The following is a 23,555-nucleotide window of genomic DNA, read 5'->3' on the forward strand; positions in this document are numbered from 1 at the left end:
CCGCCCCTACAAGCCTGGGAGGGGCTCTAGAGGAAAGGCCAGAGGGAGTCGTCAATAGAGTGGGAGCCTCTCCCTCACTGTTGCCATGGGTAGGGGGATGCCTGGCAGGCCAGTGTGCCAAGTGGCAAAGATGGAGTGGAGAAATGGGTAGTAGATGTTCTTCGGGTGGGATACCTACGTACTACCATTCAACTTCTCTCCCCAACCCCCCTCTCGGACAGACCCCTTCTCAATCGGACATATGCTCACAACTCCCCAAAGTTCTTAGCTCTTCAGGGGGAAGTGTTGAAAATGCTGAACGAGGGTGTGATAGAAGAAGTAAAGCGTCCTTCTCCGGGGTTTTACAGTCGGATTTTCCTAGTACCGAAAGTGAGGCAACTGGAGACCAGTAATCGACCTTTCCAACCTGAATCATTTTGTCAGGAAGATAAAGTTCAGGATGGAGATGCCTCAGATGGTGTTGGCAGCAATAAGGGACAACGACTTCTTGCTATTAATAGACTTAAAGCATGCGTACTTCCAGATTCCTACTTGCCCTTTGCCCAGAAAATTTCTTTGCTTCACTCTGGGAGAGCTGATCTACCACTTCTGGTTGACCATGTCCCCTCAGGTGTTCACAAGGGTCTTTCCCCTCGTCTCGACATAGGCTCATGCTCAAGGGATTCGCCTGTCAAGGTAACTTGAGAACTGGCTGGTATTAGCAGCTCCAAGGAGAAACTGCTTCAGGACAGAGATTGTCTTCAGTTTTGTCGGTAGCTAGGCATAGTGGTAAACCTAGAAAAGTCAAATCTGGTTCCCAGCCAGAAAGTTCTTTATCTAGGTATGGTTATAGATACAGAAGCATCGAGGGTTTTTCTGTCGGGCCAGAGGTTAGAGAAGTTTTGGTCAGTGATGAGCAAGTTCCTGTCACAACTTGAACAACAAGCTCACCAGTGGCAGGTCCTTCTGGATATTTTGTCTTCTCTAGAGAAGCTGGTCCCTCATGTCGTCTTCATCTTCGGTCTCTGCAGTGGAGACTGAAAAACTTCTGGTCCCCAGCAGGAGATTTTCCTCTGCAGAAAGTCCCTCTGTCCAAAGAGGTGAAGCAAGACCTTCGTTGGTGGTTGGCCGACCAGAATCTCTCAATGTGAATCCCTCTGCGTTCTCCCACTCTGGGTCTGAGAGAGTTTTGGGAGAAGATAGAGGGTCATTCGGTGGTTCTGATGTCCGACGACACCACAGTGAACAAGCAGTGGGGTCTTGTTGTCTTGTCAACTCCATTCGTTGACAGTCGAATTACACCAGTGGGCGTGTCACAACTTGGTGCAGCTCTCTGCCAGGTACATTCCAGACGAGGAATGTGGTTGTTAGAACCAAATCCTGGGCATGGAGTGGTCTCTACATCAGGTCGTGGCAGACAGACTTTTTCATGTTTGGGGGAGGTCTATGCTAGACCACTTCTCAACTCGCTTCAACAGGAAGCTGGAAGTTTACTGTTCAGTGGCCCCGGGACAACCTCGAGGTGTACACCTTCCCTCCGTTTCGCCTGATTCATCGAGTTGTGAACAGGGTGATGAGTTCTCAAAATCTCAGGATTACTTTGGTGGTTCCTCTGTGACCTCAAGCAGAGTGGTTCCCGGACCTTCTGTCTCTTCTGTCAGAGGTTCCAAGAGAGATACCCCCTTGGCGGCAACTTCTTTGCCACCCTCTTGTCGGTAGAATCCCTCTCTTCATGGATGGAGATTATAAAGTATCTCCTCTGAGTGAGAGGTTTTCCTTGGGGCAGCGGGACGTATATCCAGTTACCTCAGGAAGTCCTCTTCAGCAGTGTACCAAGGGAAATGGGAAGTCTACTGTGAATGGTGTCATCGACGGGGTTTCTCTCCACTCAAAGCCTCTGTTCAGTGTATAGCAGATTTTTTTATCTTCCTCAGGGATGAGAAAGATCTTTCTGTTTCTGCTATCAGGGGCTACAGAGCAGCATTAGGGTTGGTGTTATGTCTGAAAGGCGAGGATATCTCTTCATCCTGGGAATCTCCTTGTTGTTCAGGGGTTTCGAACAGACCTGTTCTCCAAGGGAACTCAAGCCTCCTGCGTGGGATGTTTTTCTTGTCCTGAGAAGTCTCACTCAAGCTCCAATTGAGCCCCTGTGTAGATCATCAGATAGAGATCTGATGTTAAAGACAGCTTTCCTGTTAGCCTTGGCTTCTTCGAAAAGAGTTGGGGAGCTTCATGGCCTGAGTTATGATGTGAAGCACACCAGGGGTTGGGGGTCTGTGGCTTTCAAGTTTATCCTGGAATTCGTAGCTAAGACCCTGAATCCCACCGTGCACGATGACAGATTTGCTCTTTTTCCATCCCTCACTGAATGACTTTGTAGAAAACGACCCGCAAGAGCTCTTGCTATCTTAAAAGGACTCATCATCTAAGACCTAGGTGTCATAGACTTTGTTATCACTGGTCGGTCCAGAAAAGAAGTTCGAAGAACACTATTTCATTCTGGATACGTGAGGTGATTAAGCAGGCTTACTCCTCTCTTGATGGTTCTGTCACTGAGTTTGTGCAGGTATAGGTTCCTCTCTGGTATTTAAGAAAAACTTTTCTGTTCATAGAATTCTGAATGTTGGTTCCTGGTTACATCAATCTATGTTCACTTCCTTTTACCTGAAGGACATTGCCCACTGGTACTTGGACATGTTTTTCTTCGTTCCTGTGGTGGCTGCCCAACAAGTTGTGTAATTCACCTAGAAAGTGAGTGAGTTGGGTGGTCTCTTTCTTTCTCTTTGTTTCTTTCTTCTTCCCATGGGCAGGTTGAAGAATAGACAAGTCATATGCTGGTACTGGTCTGATATAGGTGAGTAAGGTAGTCATACTGATATAGTTGTTTTGCTTTGTGTTTATGAAATAATCAAACCTACTATTCAGTAGCAAGTACTCCCCTCTCTCTAGCAAGGGGAAGTGAGGAGTGGTAGCAAACCCCTGTGGCTAATATGGTTTATTATATGAATAATCAGAATTTTCTTTGGTTCCCTGAATGCAATGAATCTGCTCATATATCATTGTATTTCAGCCCAGACGGCTGAGTTGTTAGATATCAGATTACCTATCTTCTCACGGGCATTAGACCACCTTCTTTAGAACTCGTTCTTCTGGGAAGGGTGGTCAGGTGGGTTAACTCCCAGCTGGCTTAGGATACTTGTACCTCCCTCCAAATATAAGTCTATCATATTGTTAAGACCGAAGGTTTGTTCTGCATATGAACAACTGACAAATTTGTAATCAATTTGTATTTTTCATAGATAAACCTGAGGTCTTAATGTTTTCCTGGGTTGGGGAAAAGCCTAAACGCGTCATGGAGTGCGATGTGCGGTCTCTGCCCAGCTCTCACCTCGTATGCACAGGAATTGCTAGATCTTACAGATTATCTCATTGTTATGACCTCAGGTTTGTTAGCTATGAAAAATACAAATAGATTAAAAAACTTTCATATTTATAAACAATCATGCACCATCTTTCCCAGTTAGAGCTAAAAGATTATTTTAGTCACTGGATATAAATATATAATTACCTTCAACAGTAAAATGACCCTTCCATGGACCACGAATAAAAAAAAAGGAATTAACACACACTTGAAGTATTAATAAAAAATTTACTCATATAACCCAGATGAATGCACATTTGTATCTTAAATCATATCACCGAGTGTGATGTCCAGCGGTATCCCAAGGCGAAACATCAATTCTCCCTGCCTGATTAATGCCTCAGTATTCAGAGCAGAGCTGTGTGCAGTTAATTGCATGAACCATGAAAATAATGAAAGAAACTTCATTCAATATTTTGTGATTTTTAGTGTTACAAATAAAAAAAGATATTGTACAACAAATTAAGTTATTACTCTATAAATTGTCGAGATCAAAGGAAATGAAGAGGCTGGTAAAGCAGCCAAAGAAGCCATGACAAGATCAAATGAAAATATATCCCCAGTAATGATTATATAACATAAAAATAGGTATTATAAAAAAATGGCATGATGTATGAATGGAAGAACCTGAAAATAGTAAATTGAAGCAAGTAAAACCTTGTGTTAGCAAATAGAGTTCATCATACCAAAAAGAGAGAGACGTCTCTGAGTAGGCCATTCTCATGTGGCACACGGACACCTAATGAATAATCCACATAAACTTGCTCATGAATGCTCAGAATGTAAAGTAATGATAACAAACATTGTCCAAAGTATAATCAGCTGCAAACAGCAAGTTTTGGAAATTATACAAGAAGTGAAATTTTGTCAGAAACTTCAGCATTTGTAATGAACCCAGTTATAAATTTTTTTTAAATAGTAATTTTATTTACAAAATATAATTAAAAACAAATCCTTTGGGCCAGCCCTATTAGAGTTGATAATCAGCTCAGTGATCTGGTAAAACTGTTTCAATATAATAATAATAATACACTGTGTCAGTAGGTGGTTTGGTAAGCTTTGGCTCCATAGGTGCTTTAGCAGACAACCAGGAGCCTTCTTGATGTGGTGGTCATGCTGAGGAAGGCATAATAATCCTGCAGATGGTGCCAATGTATTTAGAACTACAAGAGGTAATATAAAAGTCAACTCCCGGTATTCGTGGGGATTGGTGACCACAACCACCTGCAGTAAGCCGAAATCCACGATAAGTTGGAACCCCCTCTTAAAACGTTTATAATATTTTGATAGTTCAAACACCAAAGACACCCCACCCCTCTAAAAATGTTTACAGTAGTCGAAACACCAAATATACTTTAAAGCATCATCCTACACGAAATATACATTAACTTATGATTGTGAACCACTGTAATATAATTTCAAAGTCATCTTACATTATTTATACAGTATTCAAGCATCTCAATTTTTTTTTTTTTTTTCATTTTACAGTAGATAAGGGAAACATTTGGAATTTACAAGTAGAGTTAAGTAGAGGAAACATTTGGAATTTACAAGTAGAGTTAAGTAGAGGAAACATTTGGAATTTACAAGTAGAGTTAAGTAAGGAAAACACTGGGAGTCAACAAGTACGGTACCTAAATATTTAAATATGCATTAAAAAAAGTTTTTATTGATATTTTGCTGTTTACATTAATACTATTAATATTTAAAAATTTGCAATTTTTTTATTATAAAAATGTATTTATTCACTAAAATAACCCTAAAATACAGTACTTAGTGGATATTGCTCTACACAAAAATTAGCGAATTAGTGAAATTTTCCCAATAGTACATATTTGGAGATACATTCCATAGAAAAATCCACAATTAACTGAAGCTGTGAATGCTGAACCGCAATATAGCAGGTGTTCACTGTATATATAGCCTTGCATGTGGTTTCCTGTTCTTTATTCCCAACCCTATTTGATGTCTGCAACAAACTTTTTCCTGGGTTGTTGGGATTATTGTTTATTTGCCACCTGTCAGTTCGCTTTTTAAGATCCTTTGAGGACGAATACCGACTATGCTATAAAAAAAAAAAGAAAAAAAAAGTTTTGATGTAGGAAGGAAAAACCCATTTTTGGTAGATGCTGTGCAGTGGCGTAACTAAGGGTGGCACTTTTGGCACTGGGGTTGTGGGGGGGATACTGTGGCATCTTTTTAGCAGGTTTAGTTTGGCATAATTATAGATTTTCTGGCATATTAGAAAATTTGCTTCTGACAAAGCTCATAGGGCTCCGTTGTAAATCTGCTGTGTTGTTTTTGTTTTAGCTTTATGAAAGAAAGTGAATGATTGCCACAGTAAACATTTAAAATGTGCGTTTAAAGGTTTAATTTGCACCACTTTATAACTTTGTAGCATGGGAATCAGGTGGCATTTTCAGAGTCGGGCCCGGATGCCACTGCTGGTGGTCTCAAATACACCCACTTTCCTTGAAGAAAAGGCAAAGACCAGTAGTGTCATTTCAGATTTTTATTGGGGATGGGGCAAAGCTTTAGAACTATGGTATGGTGGGGTGGTGAGCCCTATCAGCTGAGGGTAGTGGGTGCACTGTAAACCTCAGCAAGAAAGTTTTGGAAATTTGTGTGCATTTTGAAGCCATCTAAGAGCTGTATTGAGTTAATAAAGAAGCAAACAGGTGTGCCACATCCACCCACATGATAACATTGACCATGCATCTATCTACCTATCTGTATTTTTTAAAATTCTCTCTCTATAAATAAATAATATATATATATATATACATATATATATATATATATAGATATATATATATATATATACTATATATATATATATATATATATATAGTAGGCAGGAAAAGGGCGCAGGAACATATACACATCCAGTAGATACATTTATTGCCAACGCGTTTCTTGACCCATCTCATCAGGACATCTAAATGAAAAAGGAACATCCGAGCGCATTATTAAAAGAAAAATACAAAGTATAAGAAAACTTAATGGAAACTAAGTTACTTCAATACTGAATCACACTCAATACATGTACACATTAAAAACCAAGAAAACTTAAAATTACCCTTACAAAAACTAAACTCAGTAAAAAAAAAAAAAAAAAAAAAAAACCAACTTGAAATGAAAAGCAAGGCGCACCTCTCAAAATGACAGAGACAAACACACCAAAAGAATGCACAAGAACAGAAAAGAAGGCGAACAAATATAAACAAACAAGCCAGTTATGCTATGAACAGGGGAACAGCCGATGATTGGCAATTTAACGTAGGTACAATTCTTTGTATGCATAGACCTTCCAAGAGAAGCAGTTCTCCAGGTTCTCTGGCTTGGCCAATTATTTTGAAGTTGTATTTTATTGATGTCTTGCAACCTCTAGCGTGGGATCTTATATTGGAAAGTTCGGGATTACACAATCTGCAGCCGCCCATACGATAACTCACGCCCATGTGAGAATCGGCCCTGACCCTGAGGAAATGCCAAGTCGAACCAGCGTAATTCCCGGAACTACATCCGGGGCACTTATACTCATATACGACGCCCGACGTCATCAAGGGACAGAGCCGATCCTTGAAGGGAAACAAAGAGCCAATAGTTTTAGGATTTTTGGGAATTAGTTTAATATTTAGAGCACCAATATGTTTTTCACTTATTTTAGCACACTGCTTGGCAATGTTTTGATTGGTGGGTAAAAAACAAAAACTTGCATATATAGTAGTTTAGGTACACTACATTTAGGTACTAAAGGTGCAAGTTTTTGATCAAGAACTTTCTTAATAACCTTAAGTACTAGATGGGCAGGGAAACAGTTGTTATGGAAGTACTGCTTTTATCAATTATAACTGCAATAGTCGCTCATCCATGCATCCCACCTCCTAACAATGTGGGAATCAGCTATGTAATTACTTGGTAAGTTACTTGAACAAAAATGATATTTTTATAATAAGGTAATGTTTTGTTTATACTTACCAAGTAATTACAGAATGGGAACCCACCCTCCTCCCCTCTCATGGATGAAAAGGCATAAATAAAATTGAGCTTCCTTGCTGAGTTGTTTACCTATTTCCGGGTAGTGAGCGGGATTACCGACCTACACCGAAACAAAAGAATCGCTGCCGCGATTGTCAAATTTTAGCTACCGGTACTTAGAAATACTTAGCAATGCAATTACTTGGTAAGTATAAATAAAACATTATTTTAATAAGAAAATATAATTTTTTGGGGGGTTCTGAACTTTTTTCACAAATCAGAAAACTCAGATGGCCTAATATCTGAAGATTTGTCAGACTCTTTTGTGTTGTGATTTCGATCCCTTCATGATGGTAGTCCAGTGTACTATACTTAATACAATTACCAATGCAGGTTAAAATGTTCAGTGGTTGGAGTAATTCACTTTATAAAATTATCACCACACCACAGAACTGGGCAAATTAATAGATTACCGGGCTCATGGCTGACAACTGACGATCACGTCTTTACAATTGTTAATTGAATGGTTCTCCATAGGATCATAGTTCAGTCGTTGCGTGTTTACAAACTTAGCATTTCTCGCTTGGTAAAAATCTTTTATTTAATGAATTGATTATAGAATGCTCATTCAGCTAACCTTTTTGACTAATGGCTGGGATCATTTTTCTCTACTAAAACCCATGAAATATAGCAGAATTCATCCCAAATTAGGCGACACTGCTTCTACCTTACCCTCTCTCATGCACTCATGACAAGCTACAAGTCTTGGTCGTTTCAGCCAGAGGCCCTTCTCAAGTGTCCATCTCCAAAAGCACACACACACACACACACACACACACACACACACCCCTTGGAGTGAATTTTACTTTATTATTTGATATTATTTTAAAGACTAAGAGTGCAAACCAAGTCTTAGGGGGTCCATCAGGGGACTGGTGTGAACATTCTTCTTGTGCAGAAGTGGCTTGCAATGCGGATAATGGTCGGAAGGTCGTCGCTGTTGACAAAAAATGAGCCCCTTGTCTTGAGACCTTGATATTCCATTACTATGGCACTAGCACTATTCTGATTGAAAAAAACTGCAAGAGAATTCTTTGAGATTGTTTGGTCTGTCTGAAGGAGCACTGGGGTGCCCATTAGAGCAGCGTTTCTTAACCTGGGGAGCTATCATCCCCAGGGGGTGCTGAAATCAATTTCAGGGGGTGCTGGGGAAGGTCATATATGTATTGATGAGTAATTTTTATTGAGTTTGTCCATTGTCTTTCCTTTATTTTCATATTGTTTTTGCCAGTGCTATTGCCATAATTACTGTTTTTGTTCTGGAGAATGAGCCAAATATATGATCAAGATGCACTGCACTTGTCTTTATTGTATCCTTGTAGTAAGTATATCTTAGTTTTACCCGACCGCTGCTGATTAACAGCTCTCCTAGGGCTGGCCCAAAGGAATAGATATTTTTACGTGGCTAGGAACCAGTTGGTCACCTAGCAATGGGACCTACAGCTTATTGTGGGATCCGAACCACACTATATCGAGAAATGAATTTCTATCTCTAGAAATAATTCCTCTGATTCCGCGTTGGCAGAGCCGGGAATTGAACTTCCGACCACCGGATTGGCAGCCGTGCGTGAAAACCACTCGTCCAGCGTGGACCTTTATCTTTGTAGTAACTAGGTGTTAACCAATGTTAGGGGGTGCTGGACTGCTGAGGCCTGACCAAAAGGGGTGCCGAGGTCGAAAAAGGTTAAGAAACGCTGCATTAGAGTAACTCCTTTGAGGATTCACAGTGGCTACTAAAAGTAGATTTTCTCTATACCAAAACCTTGATATACGATATACTTGTGCTGGAATGAAAGCAATTCCTTTCTGCGGTTGTCTTCATAATTAATTATCAGTCAGTTGTCCAACTCTTTCACCACTTGATCATATTTGAGATAACAAAAAGAGGATGGTCTCTGCATCTCTGTTTTAAATAAATAGGCAATGAAACTTTCCTAAGTATTATAGTTACTGGACTTATATTTTTATGATTAATACGAGCTATTTTCCAGGGAACCAAAAAGTATGTGAGGAAGTCACAGAAGCCCTCAAAGATGCCGAAGTTCTATTAGTTGACAATAATCTTCTATCACAGGTAGAGTACAGTTATAAGATTATAATGATTTTTTAATTGGATTTTATTTCTACAATGATGCAAACACTTCTTTGATCTATAGGAGAGTCTTCGGCAGCAGCTTAAACCAGTTATTGGAGCTTTTTAATAAGGGAGTTAAGTGTTGGCAGGTTAGTGAGTTTTGGGTTTGGCATACCTATTCACTTCCAGTCTGCATACTGAATTTCTCTATGTAAATGGTATACTGTTTATTCCTACATGAATATAAACCATCAGTCTTTACACTACCGTTGGGAGAGGTGAGGTGTATGCTCACCCCTCCCTTCACTGAGTTGTTCAACCACTTGCCTTATAGACTTCATCAAGAATGGATGCAGCTTTGCCTTCCTCTGCCTGATTGCTTCCTGGCTGTTCTACTTTCACGCTTTTTTCTTCCTCTTTTGTTGAATGATAATTGTGGTATTTCTGTTCTTGTTTTGAATATGCAAAATTAAGAATCAATTGAGCCTAAACCTAGATTTTGCCCAGGTGTGGGAGAACTATGGAACTATTACTTTCTTTCACCCTTTGATGTTGATCTGCACATGGTTTCCACTAAATGCCGCAAACTTGTGTTTTCCATTAATAACCATGTTTTGCAGGTATTGGGGAGATTGGAAGGACCTTTCAAGATTCAAGATCTAAGGAGCCTATGGCCTTCCTCAGGTCTTCCAGGGTAATCATTGGTGAGGGGCTTGATTGCACGTCTTAGTACTGCCATCCAGGTCCCCATCTCTACGACGTCAGTAATGGGGACAGTGGTGTCAGTTATGGAATCTGAGGTCGCCATGACTACTGTCACGGCACCTTCAATTATCTATCTGATCCCATCAACATCAACGCATTTCTTCTGATGCTAAGGAGCTTCTCCTAGCATATTTGATGAAAAGGTACACAGCAGAGATGAAATCGTAGAAGAGACCTCGTTCTCCTTCAATACCACCAGTATCTGCATCTCCGTCAGCTTTCGCCTCTTCCCCTGAGGGTTCCGTTAGGCCCGTGGTTCCCTACCTCTGTCACTTTGAGAAACCCTTGAGATAATTTTTCTCATCCCAAGGAACCCCAATATTATATATATATATATATATATATATATATATATATAGATATATATATAAAATATATATAATTTATATATCACACATACGCATTAAGCTACAAATGTTCTTAAATATGAAATTTGCTCTACCTCAGAATGAATATATTTTCATATATGTTAACCGAAGTGGAATTTTCAGTTAATAATAATTTCATGGGCTCATGGGCGCAAACCTCAGAACCAAGAAATTAGGATGTACAGTGAAGTTCTTGAACCACAGCTATCATGAGAGCTATAAGTTAATGCCGGTTCTCACCTACAAATCTCTGTTGCGCTCAGGTATTCATTGTTTTGGAATCGGCATCAACCCTCCTTGACCTTGACAACTGTGTAGTGCTTTTTGTCGCATGTAGCCAATTTATGAGTTCTCACGTCACCATGATTCATATATATGCATTAAGCTACAAATGTCTTTTAATAACTAATCCGCTCTACCTCAGAATCCCTTCGGTTAACATATATGAAAATATATTCATTCTAAGGTTGAGCGAATTAGATATTAAAGGACATTTGTAGCTTAATGCGTATATAAAAGGCACCAGACAAATGTATAAGTGGATGATATATTAAGATAAATAAGGTCATCAACCGTAGTGTTTGGTGTTTTGGAGACAGGTGTAAAGTACAGCGAATTCCTTAGACACTCACGTGCGTTTGCACCAGAGAGACTGCGGGTGCACAAGTGACCTAAATGGTGAAGAATCAGATGTTCATGAATTCACAAGAAAAGGCTATGTGAGGTCTTCAATATGTGCACTAGATAAGACGTGTACATGGGAAATGGAAAACACACGTACATTGGAACCGAGACTGGATTAGTGTGCGTACATTTGTGTGTCAGTTAGTAGGCGTAAGTGTGTCCATGAGTGCAAAGGAGATCAGATATAACTCAAATATGGGACCTTATCAATGGATTAGACAAGAATCTGTGAGTGGTGATCCAAAAGCTGGAGGGCGCTAGAAGATCCATCATAAGGTAAAGTGAAAGAAAGACTTTGAAAAGTTTATATAACGACATTGAGTTCAGCTTCTAGAAAGGGAAAATGTAGACATTTATCCATTGCACTCGTAATGTATTTCAGTATCCGATAATTGTGGTTTCTTCATTTCAGATAGATTCGTTGTTGCTACTTAAAAGTGAATTCTCTAGACCTTTATATGACGTGTATTGATAAAGACTCGTGGTTGTCTGACAAGTGAGGATAAAGGGGATAATTATTTATACATGCTTTTGTGGAAGAGTAATGGTGGTTTAATGAATCTTTTATTGGGGATTTTCTTTAATTCATTTTATTCCATTTTTATGTTAACTATTTTGGGAAAATAAAGATTATATTTTTGTATAGCGAGGGTTTGAATTCACCTAAGATTTAATTAATCATTTTCAGCTACCTACAGGTGATGGAAACAAACCAAGGTAGGTCTCCCTATTAGGTAGGAGTTCTCTCCTTTTAATAAATGGGGTCTTTTGACCCCTTAACAGTTGGTGGCAGCGGTTAAGGCCAATTAAGCCTATGGATAACGTTTCTGGAGAGACTGAGAATTATATAGGAGTTAGGAGACTAGGTAGATATTAGGAAAAAGGGATTATAGTTATGTATTTTTTGGCAACTGTCTCTATTGCTGACAAAAGGTATTTAAGTTGAAGTCAACAGAATTCGAGTGGTCAAAGAGTCAGCCTCCTAAGGCAGTGGCATTGGATATTGTGTGGGAATATGACATGTCTTAAGGTGGGGCGGTAATAATGATGTGCGATCGCAAGTGTAACCAAATATATATGCAATAATGCGGGAGCAAACAGCTTCAACATGTTTAATATGCCGTTCCTTAATGATGACGTAAGTGTTCAATATTTCCTTTTATTTTTCTTATGTTAACAATTTGCTCACCGATAGTACTGATAGAACCATTTTTGGTAATAAAAGAGGTTGCATTGGGCAATAGACTTTTGCTTGGCCATCCTGCATGTAGGAGACACAGGATATCAGTCCATACAGGTGTTAGTGGCATAATGGTTGGGACACTGGGTGTTGTTATTCCATATGCGGATATAAGTGAAACTGAGGATGCAGAGGTTGATATAGGGAATATCAGCACTGATATTTGTAATGATATGGGGTTTACTGGCAGTGGTGTTGGTGATTGTGATTATAACGGGGATATTGATGATCATGGTGGTGTTATTGGGGATATTTTGGATAATGGCAGTTATGATGGGATATCAGTGATAATGGTGCTTATAATAAGGGTACTGGTGACAATTTTGGCAGCATTAACAGTGGTAATATGAGAAATAACAATGGTGATTCTGATATTAGGATTATGGTGGATGGAATAAGGGATACTGGTATAAGGGTGATATTTATGGGAATGTGAAACATGAGGATACTAGATATAATGACCACAATATAAAGGTGTGTTATCAGAGGAAGTTATTTTAAATCCAGGTACAAGGACCATGGTCAAAGTCAAGCTGAGGAAAGTGAAAAAACCCAAAGAGGTGTGCATAAACTATTGAGGGTAGCGAGAAAATAAGAGGGGTTATTAGCACAGAGCACCGACAATTCCGAGCAGGACAATTCCGCGCAGGACAATTCAGCGCTGACAATTCCGTGCCGACAATTCAGCACATAACAATTCAGCTTAAGAGACAATTCAGCACATAACAATTCAGCTTAAGAGGCAATTCAGCGCATGACAATTATGCGCATGTCGATTCAGGGCAAGGACTATTCGTGACAAAGACAATTTGCAAAATAAAATAAAAACATGGAAAACGACGAAAACAGTGATCAAATGAATATTTTTATTTGTAACATATTGAATTTTAAGAAGTAGACAAAAATATTTATTGAACTGACATACTATAAAATATTCCTGTACAAAAATTCAAACTAATTTATTTCTATAATTCAATGAGGTAGCTTATATTCTGTAAGTATTCCAATTTGTTTGCTCGATTCCCATATTTACTAACTAGCGTTTTTATTTGCCTAGCTGCTCTCTGATAATCTGCTTTTTTTCCTTGAATCATCGTGTCCAGCTCTGATTCACAGTATCCTTTCCTCTGCGTTGTCTTGCTCCAATTTCGAAAACTCCACAAACTATAAAAAGTTGGGTGGTTATAACCCAATGTTAACTGAAGACTTCGGAGCCACCCTTCTAATGAGTTATTGGTCTTTGGTAGGTCTCCCTGCACCTGATCAAAAGTAGTCTAACTCAGGTTTAAAAACAGCATCTCTCCTACAGCGTCGGAAGGGACAACCAATCCACGTATCCTCAACATAATTCGTTAACTTCAAATTCAGGAGGCCTAACATCTTGCAAAGATTCGAATACCTCACAAAAGCTGAGGCTACCAACATCTTACAATGTTTTCGAATATGCTCCTCGCTTATAACTCAACTGTGTAAGATTTAAAGCCTGTATTTTCCGCCTATGCACTGAGCCAGATGAAAAAAGCTAAATTCAAAATTGTCCTTAATGCCCTTTCATTTGAATCCTGTTTTTTCTGTTTTTGCAAAAGTATAAATATCACTGGAACAATACATCCTTATATCCTTCACAGAACATATGGATAACATAAAGTTGGTGGAAAAGGCGTGGGGCTGCTTTAGATGTGTCATCTGCAAGCCAGTTTTTGTGTTCTTTTAGAAGTTCAATATTCTTTGCAGTCGAAAAAAGAATATTCTGTTGGTATCTTCAGCACCAGAATCATACAATAAAAAAGGTTCCCCACTGTGTGTTACACGCAAATGGTCAGGTAATACAATATCACTGACACTATTAGGTGCTGGAACTGGGTCACCATCTCTTATTCTTCGACGCTGAACACTTCGTTGCAATGAAGTATTCTTAGGTAGTAAAACCGTGGCTTCATCTGGCAAAGAAACTTGAGTCTCTTGGATTATTCGTCTTGGAACATCATTAGAAGAACTAGCCTGTTCACGAAGATTTGAAACCATTTTCTTCATTGCTGATGCTGCTGGCTGCGGCACGAGTATGCGTCGTAACTTCTTCCCATGGACTTCCATTAAATAGAATGTGATCACGACCTTTCGCTGATAAAATCTGCTGCATGGGGCTTTTTTATTTTTGTTTTAGCTTAGCGAATTTTTTGTAAAAACTACACTCCAGAAAAGGAAATACATCCAGTCCGAGTTTAGAAGAATACCAGTAACTATTATTCGCTTGTTGTTATAGCATGAATAACAACCGTAAATTGTTCGATGGTTGAAAGTGTAAACAATCTTAGATTATTACCAATACTTTTAACTGCAAGTAGTTAGTTTTGTTTTCTGTCGCCAAATCAGAAATAGATTAATATAATTTTCAGTACCTTATTTCAATAAATATATTTCATTGTTTTAATTTCAAGAATAATTTACAAATAAAAACTAATTTGATCACTGTTTTCTTTATTTTCCATGCCTTTGCTTTATTTCGTAAAATTGTCTTTGGGCTGAATAGTCCTTGTGCTGAATCGTCATGCGCTGAATTGTCGGCGCTGAATTGTCCTGTGTGGAATTGTAGGCCCACGATTAGCACCGTATCAGTGAACAGAGCATCAAATACTGGTGTTACATGGGTGGAATTATTGAACTGTAATGATACAGTTAGGAAATATCAGAAGAACACTTATGTGGTAGGCCTCTAAGATTGGAATAATTTTAGTGGTTCAGTGGCTTTTGTAGAGGGGAAAACTAAGTTTTCAGAGGCAGAAATGCTAACAAGAAAATCTTTAGGGAACATTTAACTAATGCAGACTACAAGGAACATATAGAAGCGGTAAGCGAACTTTAGGCTGAATTTGGAGATACTGCGGCTTTCAAAGGGGATAAGTTAGGACTGACTAATGTGTTATAACATAAGGTAAAACTAGAAGAAGGGACAAAACCCATTTATATTCCTGCATACCGCATACCTTTCAAAATTAGAGAACAGGTAGAAAAAGAGGTCAGTAAATGGGAAGAGGAAGGAATTATTAGTCCTAGTGCATCCCCATACAACTTTCCTCTGTTAGCAGTGCCTAAGAAGGACGGATCTGTCCGATTATACGTCGATTTTAGACTCTTGAATGAGAAAACAATCCCTGACCGTTATCCAGTCGCGTGCATACCAGACCTTTTTTGTAGAAATTGGGGGATGTAGAATTTATACGCCGATCGACCTTGCACAGGGTTTTTTGCAAGTTCTTTTTAGTGAAACAGTAAGGAATATACAACTTTTTCAATGCCCAAGGGACATTTTGAACTTATGCGGATACCTCTTGCTTTGTCAGGTAGGCCTATGACTATTACGAGGTTAGTAAACACAGTTTCGCACGGGCTATTGGGTAAAAATGTCTGTGTACATGGATGACATATTGATTGCAACAGATTCGATCGAGCATCACAAGAATTGCTTAAGAAAGTAATTAGGAGACTTAGGTTAGCAGGATTGAAAATAAGCTAGCTAAGTGTTCCTTCTTGAAGAAACAAATTACATATTAAGGTCATGTCATATCTAAAGAGGGAGTTAGAGTAAATGACGATAAAGTCAAAGCAATTGCAAATTTTCCTGTCCATAAGACAAAGAAGCAAATTAGGTAATTTCTGGAATGGTGGGATACTTCAGGAGGTTTCTGAGAGGGTTTTCTAACATATCAGCCCCTTTAACCCTTAAACGCCGAGCCGGTATTTCGGCGGCATTCGCGAGTGAGCGCCGAAGCGGAATTTTTTTTTTTTTTTTTTAAATCACAGCACGCTTAATTTTCAAGATTAAGAGTTCATTTTTGGCTCCTTTTTTTGTCATTGCCTGAAGTTTAGTATGCAACCATCAGAAATGAAAAAAATATCATTATCATATATAAATATTGGAATATATGACAGCCCAAAAAAATTTCATATATAATTGTATACAAATCGTGCTGTGAGCAAAACAGTTAAAGCTAATGAATTAATTATTTTTTCGTTGTATTGTATGGTATATAACAAATTGTAAAACGATCAAAGCAACACAGAGAAAATATTATCACAATATGATGCATGAATTCGTAACGCGCGGACATAAAAAAAAGTTGTTTTAAAAAATCCACCATAAATCGAAATATTGTGCTAGAGGCTTCCCGTTTCTTGCAAAATGAAGGTAATTGATTGACTATTACTAGACTGTAAGTGTTGTAGCTTACAATTGCAGTTTTCGACCATTTCGGTCGAGTTAAAGTTGACCGAAGGTCGAATTTTTTCTATTTATCGTTATTTATATGAAAATATTTCAAAACTGATAAAAGCTACAACCATGGGTTGTTGTTTGTTGTATTCTACATGAAATTTCGCACATTTTCATATATAAAACTTTATGTAACGGCTAATATAAAATGGTGCAAACATTACGACAATCGGACGAAAAAATGTCTGATTTTTTCGGAAGAGTTACCTCGCGGACGAAGGAAAGATTTTTTTTTCATAAATTCACCATAAATCGAAATATTGTGCTAGAGACTTCCAATTTGTTGCAAAATAAGGTAAATGATTGAATATTACTAAAATGTAATAAAATTTTAGCTTACAATTGCGTTTTTTTTACCGAAGGTTGAAATTTTGGCACTTATCGTTATTTATATAAAAATATTTCAAAACTGATAAAAGCTACAACCATGTGGGTTGTTTTGTTTTGTATTTACATGAAATTGCGCCCATTTTCATGTATAAAAACTTTATGTAACGGCTAATATAAAACGGTGCAAACATTACGACAATCGGACACAAAAAAATTTTATGATCTTTTCGGAAGAGTTACAGCGTGGACGTATGGAAAAAGTTTTTTTTTTTTTTTTTTTTTAAATCACCATAAACCGAAATATTGTGCTAGAGACTTCCAGTTTGTTGAAAAATGAAGGTAAACGATTGAATAATACTGGAATGGAAGAGTTTTAGCTTACAATTGCGTTTTTCGACCATTTCAGGAGGGTCAAAGTTGACTGAAGGTTGATATTTTGGCACTTATCGTTATTTATATGAAAATATTACAAAACTGATAAAAGCTACAACCATGGGTTGTTTTAGGTTGTATTCTACATGAAATCGTGCACATTTTATATATAAAACTTTATGTAATGGCTAATATAAAATGGTGCAAACATTACGACAATCGGACGAAAAAATTTATGATCTTTTCGGAAGAGTTACCGCGCGGACATAAGGAAAAAGTTTTTTTCAAAAATTCACCATAAATCGAAATATTGTGCCAGAGACTTCCAATTTGTTGCAAAATGAAGGTAAACGATTGAATAATAATAGAATGGAAGAGTTTTAGCTTACAATTGCGTTTTTCGACCATTTCAGTGGCGGTCAAAAGTTACCGACCCGGGGTTGATATTTTTGGGCACCTTGATCCGTTATTTAGATGAAAATATTCCATAACTGATAAAAGCTATAACCATGGGTTTCTTATTGTTGTATTCTACATGGAATTGCACACATTTTCATATATGAAACTTTATGTAACGGCTAATATAAAACGGTGCAAACATTACGACAATCGGACGAAAAAAATTCAGATTTTTTCGGCAGTTACCGCACGGACGTAGGAAATTTTTTTTTTTCTAAAATTCACCATAAATCGAAATATTGTGCTAGAGACTTCCAATTTGTTTCAAAATTAAGGTAAATGAATGAATATTACTAGAATGTAAGAGTTTTAGCTTACATTTGCGGTTTTCAACCATTTCAGTCGAGTCAAAGTTGATCGAAGGTTGAAATTTTGGCACTTATCGTTATTTATATGAAAATATTTCAAAACTGATAAAAGCTACAACCATGGGTTGTCTTTTGTTATTCTACATGAAATTGCGCACATTTCCATATATTAAGCATTATGTAACGGCTAATATAAAATGGTGCAAACATTACGACAATTGGACGAAAAAATGTCTAATTTTTCGGAAGAGTTACCATGCGGACGTAAGGAAAAAGTTTTTTTTTCATAAATTCACCATAAATCGAAATATTGTGCTAGAGAATTTCAATTTGTTTTAAAATGAAGGTAACTGATTGTATTTTACTAGAATATAATAGTTTTAGCTTACAATTGCGTTTTTCAACCATTTCGATAGAGTCAAAGTTGACCAAAGGCTGAAATTTTGGCACTTAGCGTTATTTCAAATATTTCAAAACTGTTAAAAGCTACAACCATAGGTGGTTTTTTGTTGTATTTTACATGAAATTGCGCACACATTTTCATATATAAAACTTTATGTAACAGCTAATATAAAATGGTGCAAAAATTATGTCAAAGTGACGAAATAATTTCTGAGATGTGTCGCTGATGCTTTTTAGTGCGAGAAGAAAGAAATTCGCGCTTGCGCGCCTGGGTAACGATTGTAAACAAAACAACAGCTTGATCCGTGAACTCCCAGCATCCCTCAAGGTGCGTGATTCAAAAGTTTTCGCCAAGTAGGCCTATAACTATTTTTCCACGAATTTTTAAAAAAACTTTTTTGCGTCGACGTTTCATACGTCAATTCAGCACCCAACAGACAATTTTCGTCGACGTTTAATAAGTCCAATAGACGTTTAAGGGTTAATAGATGTGTTTCGGGAAGATATTCAATCTTATTGGGGAGAACCGCAACAAGTAGCTTTTCAGAAACTTAAGAACGCATTAATGAATCCCCTAGTTCTGAAATTTCCGGATTTCAGTGAACCTTTCATACTAGAGACTGATGCCAGTCAGAAGAGTATAGGTGCTTGCATTATGCAAAAATTTGATGGACAACTCCATCTGATAGCATACTTTAGCAAGAAATTTAGGACAAAGGGCAGCAATGAAAGACTAATGGCTACCATAGATAAGGAAGCCTTTGCAATAGTATCAAGTTTAGTTCATTTTAAAATGTTGTTAATGGGGAATAAAGTAGAAGCTCTTACAGACCACAAGCCATTATCGGATCTTTTTAATAAGCCCGATCTGTCGCCCAAAAAAGCTCAAAGGTTCTTGACTATCAGACTTTGATGCAAAGCTCAAATATATAGAAGGCAAGTTAAATGGAGTCGCAGATGCCCTTGGTAGAAGTTTTTATGATACGTAAGGATTTCAACTTGGGGTGGTCACTAGTGATTCTATACAAAGGAATTTATTACAAAGGGCATATAGTTCTACATAGAGCAAACGGCAAGATGAGGATGAAATTTTGGCAGACACAAAAGCGTTCCTCAGAGGGGAATCAGTCAGGGAAGGTTATAAGTTATCTTTTTCAGGTTTAGAATAAGAAGGTAATCTGTTGGTCAGGAAAAATTAAATGTAAATTAAGAACAAGTGGAAGTAAAGGGGACACGACACAGATCATGATTTAGAAAATCCTAATTCAAGTAGTTTTAGATATAGTAAATTGCAAGTTTGGTAATCCACATTTGGGGGTAAAAAAAAGTATAATGAGATGCGTAATAAATATATTTGGAAAAATATGCGGATAGATGTGGAAAATTTTGTGAAAAAGTGTACAGTGTGCAATGATTGCAAACCCGCAAAGGCAACTTCTTGCAAATTAGGGTCATATCCGATACCAAGTAGACCTTTGCAGAGAATGCATATGGATATCTTAGGAAATTTTTGTGAATCAAGATACACCCGCAAGTATTTATTGGTAATAATGGATGAACTAACAAGGACAGTAGAAATGTTTCCACTCAAGCATAAAATGGCCGAAGAAGTAGATGTAGCATTTTTCATTGGGGTTATCTGCAGATATGGCTCACCCGAGGTTTTGTTGACAGACAATGACAGAGAATTTGTAAACTGGACCTTAGAGTGTCTGGCAGAAGTCATGGGGATACAGAAAGTAACAATTATTCCATACAGACCTGAAGCTAATGGGTTATGTGAACGAGCAAACAGGAAAGTGCTTGAAGCTCTCAGGAAGACTATGGGAGGAAATGATAGAAACTGGGATAGATATATAGATATAGTTAGACATAACAATAATACTATGGTCAGTGATTCCATTAAAATGTCTCCATTTGAAGCATTATTTGGTTGCCAAGCACGAAGCACATTTGATTTGTTGCCTATACCTCATCATGGAGAGGATACAATAGAGGCATTAATTTCCACAGCAAAGGAGACACATGCTTGTCTCAGCCGTAATCTCGAGGCTAAGACCCGAGAAATGGTGGAAAGAAACAACGAGAAATCATTAAATGTTAAAATTGCAATTGGAGATAATGTATTCCTGAAAATCAATGTGAGAAATGAACTGAATTTCAAGTTAAGTCCAAAGTTTGAGGGACCTTTTAGAGTTATTGAAGAAAAGAAAGGAAACAGATTTGTTGTCTTAGATGAAAAGACAGGCGGTCAAAATGGATACATATCAAAGATTAAGAAGACGGGAAAATGAAAGGTGCACTGCACTGTTGCATTCTAGATTTTGCAAATGGATGACGAAATGTGATCAATCGATCTCATGTAACATTCGTTTTTATTTTTCTTTTGTTCTTCTACTATTTATTATGCGCAACTGCAGCGATTTGGCGTAAAAACCCCGGGGTAATTGTTGTAATAATGGAATAATGGGGTGAAAAATGTGGGAAAATACCATGGAGTTGAGAAATATCATAAGGAATTTTTGGGGTGATGATATCTGATGATTTGGTGATTCCTGGTGGTGTTGATTTTTTGGAGACGATTTCTGGTGGTTATTTCCGGTGGTGTTGAATTCTGGTGGCTATGAATTTTGGTTGTGATCTGTGGTTTTATGAGCCAATGGTGTGGTTCTTTGTGGTATTATGGCTCTATGGGGTGGTACTGGTGCATTATGGTTTTACCGTTTCTTTGGTAAGGTGGTGTATCCTATGAGGTTATATTCACCAGTGGTTATGTGGCGGTAATAGTTTGTGGTTGATAATTTGTGGATTGTGGTTTTATGAGGTTGACATCCCGATGAGGCGATTTCTTGGGTGTTATACACATGTGGCGATATCACAAATGGTTTACCTTAAGGTATATTTCGCGGTGTTTAAATGGCTTAGGATTTAGCCTGTAGTGGTGTATTTTATTTTGGTGGTTATTTAAAGGGGAGGGAGACTCTTTGGGTACCCGTGGTAACAATGAGGATTTCTTGAGGACATTTTTTGAGGTTATGTGGTACCAATGAGGATTTTGAGGATTAATGTGGTTATGTGGTATCAGTGAGGATTTTGAGGATTAATATGGTTATGTTGTATCAGAGCGGATTTATTGAGGATTCCCCAGTGAGGATTAATGAGGATTTGGGGCTAATTTGAGGTAAATGGGGATTTCGGGATTTACGAAGCTAACTAGACAGGGCAATGTTGCTAATTGAGGATGTGTTGAATAAACAGGTTGTTTGTTGCTGACGATGTTGTGGTGTCTCGGATGAGACCAGTTGTTGGTATTTTCTTTTGGAGCTGATTTACTCAGAGGTTTATACTGCTTTCAGGAATTCTAGATGATGACAATTCCATGGTGGAGAATTTTAAAGGGTAATTCGGGAAATGATACTAATATGTTGTGGTGGCAATTTACGTGGGTGATACATTTGGTAATGTGATAAAAGAGTTGAATTATTAATTTTTTTTATAAGGGGGAAACCTGTAATCGGGATTAAGTGGTTTTAATGGAATCTTTACATAGGATTTCTGTTGTAGAGAGGGGGTGGAATTTATCTTGAGATACGTAAGATAGAAATAAGACTCATCATTATGTTTGATGGAGGTTAGTTGTACAAACATTACAAGGATTGTGTTGTATAAACATTATGGGGTTTTGTTGTTGGTGTGCATGTCGGATAAGGGATTAATTGTGAGTGGTCAGTTAGTGATAAAAGTTCTCCTAGTAAATTATAAAAAGGGTCAGTAGGTAAAGACCATATTTATTTTAGTGAGGAATTTCAGTCTTTAGTAATTGACTATGAGGTTGGGAATTTTAGTTCATGACAAATTTGTGTGTTAAAGTAGGAATTTATTTCTAGTAGTACATAATCTTGTAAGGGGTAAGTTAAGACCAATAAATGACGAAACACTGACACACAATGACTTCAGAGAATTCCCAAACTCACACCGAGTGGCGACAACGAAAACAACTTAGGATCTACAGCACCAGATGTTTGGTCTTCACACAAGCGACGAGGTCACGAGAGATATCGTCGATTGCTCGTGTAGAGAGAGTCGTCTCAGGATAAATTCTGGGACAAATCAGAGATCTACGATACTTCTACGAGGCGGGTGCAGGAAGCACTTGCACGGAAGTCGTGGAATATTTCAAGTCAGCAACGAGGAGGCGGTTACGATTCCTTTATTGGAAGACAGCAAATCTACAGATTATCAATGGAGGGTGTTAGGATACACCAACAGTGGTCATAGACCATAATAATGACTCATGTAGAGTCGTTTCGGAATGGTTTATGGTGCTCAACCGACGGATCTACAATTCATCGACAAAGGTGTTCATAAAACACTTACATGTGCGTCACAGGGGCCATCAGATTTGGATGCAGCCGACGGGGTAGGAGAACCCCAGCAGCAGAAGTGGCTCTAAATTATGTGAGAAGTTAGAAGACATTATAAACTATTTCCAATAGTCAAGTCTAGTATACGACAGGGGTGCATACAGGAGGTGGCCAAGCCGTATAAAAACCACTGGACAAATATATAAGTGGATATATATTAAGATAAATGAGGTCGACAACCATAGTGTTTGGTGTTTTGGAGACAGGTGCAAAGAGAATTGAATTCCTTAGACGCTCACGTCCGTTCGCACCAGAGACCGCAGGTGCACAAGTGACCTAAATGTTGAAGAATCAGATGTTCATGCCGTCACTATTTAAGATATGTACGGGGGAAATGGAAAACGCACATACATCGGAACCGAGAATAGACTAGTGTGCGTACATTTGTGCGTCAGTTAGTAGGCGTAAGTGCATATTC

General features: G+C 38.1%; 1 protein-coding gene across 3 annotated transcripts in view; it reads left to right on the forward strand.

Annotated features, from left to right (window-relative positions):
- The window catches only part of LOC135222590 (glyoxylate/hydroxypyruvate reductase A-like), a 251,672-nt gene that overhangs the window by 35,552 nt on the left and 192,565 nt on the right, over positions 1-23,555 (forward strand). For all 3 annotated transcript variants that reach the window (XM_064260673.1, XM_064260672.1, XM_064260671.1), the window contains exon 2: positions 9,433-9,515. In XM_064260673.1, coding sequence (XP_064116743.1) covers positions 9,433-9,515 — 83 coding nt within the window. The remainder of the gene's footprint in view (positions 1-9,432; positions 9,516-23,555) is intronic.

This window comes from Macrobrachium nipponense, chromosome 8 (genome assembly GCF_015104395.2).
Source record: "Macrobrachium nipponense isolate FS-2020 chromosome 8, ASM1510439v2, whole genome shotgun sequence".
Taxonomy (NCBI): Eukaryota; Metazoa; Arthropoda; class Malacostraca; order Decapoda; family Palaemonidae; genus Macrobrachium; species Macrobrachium nipponense.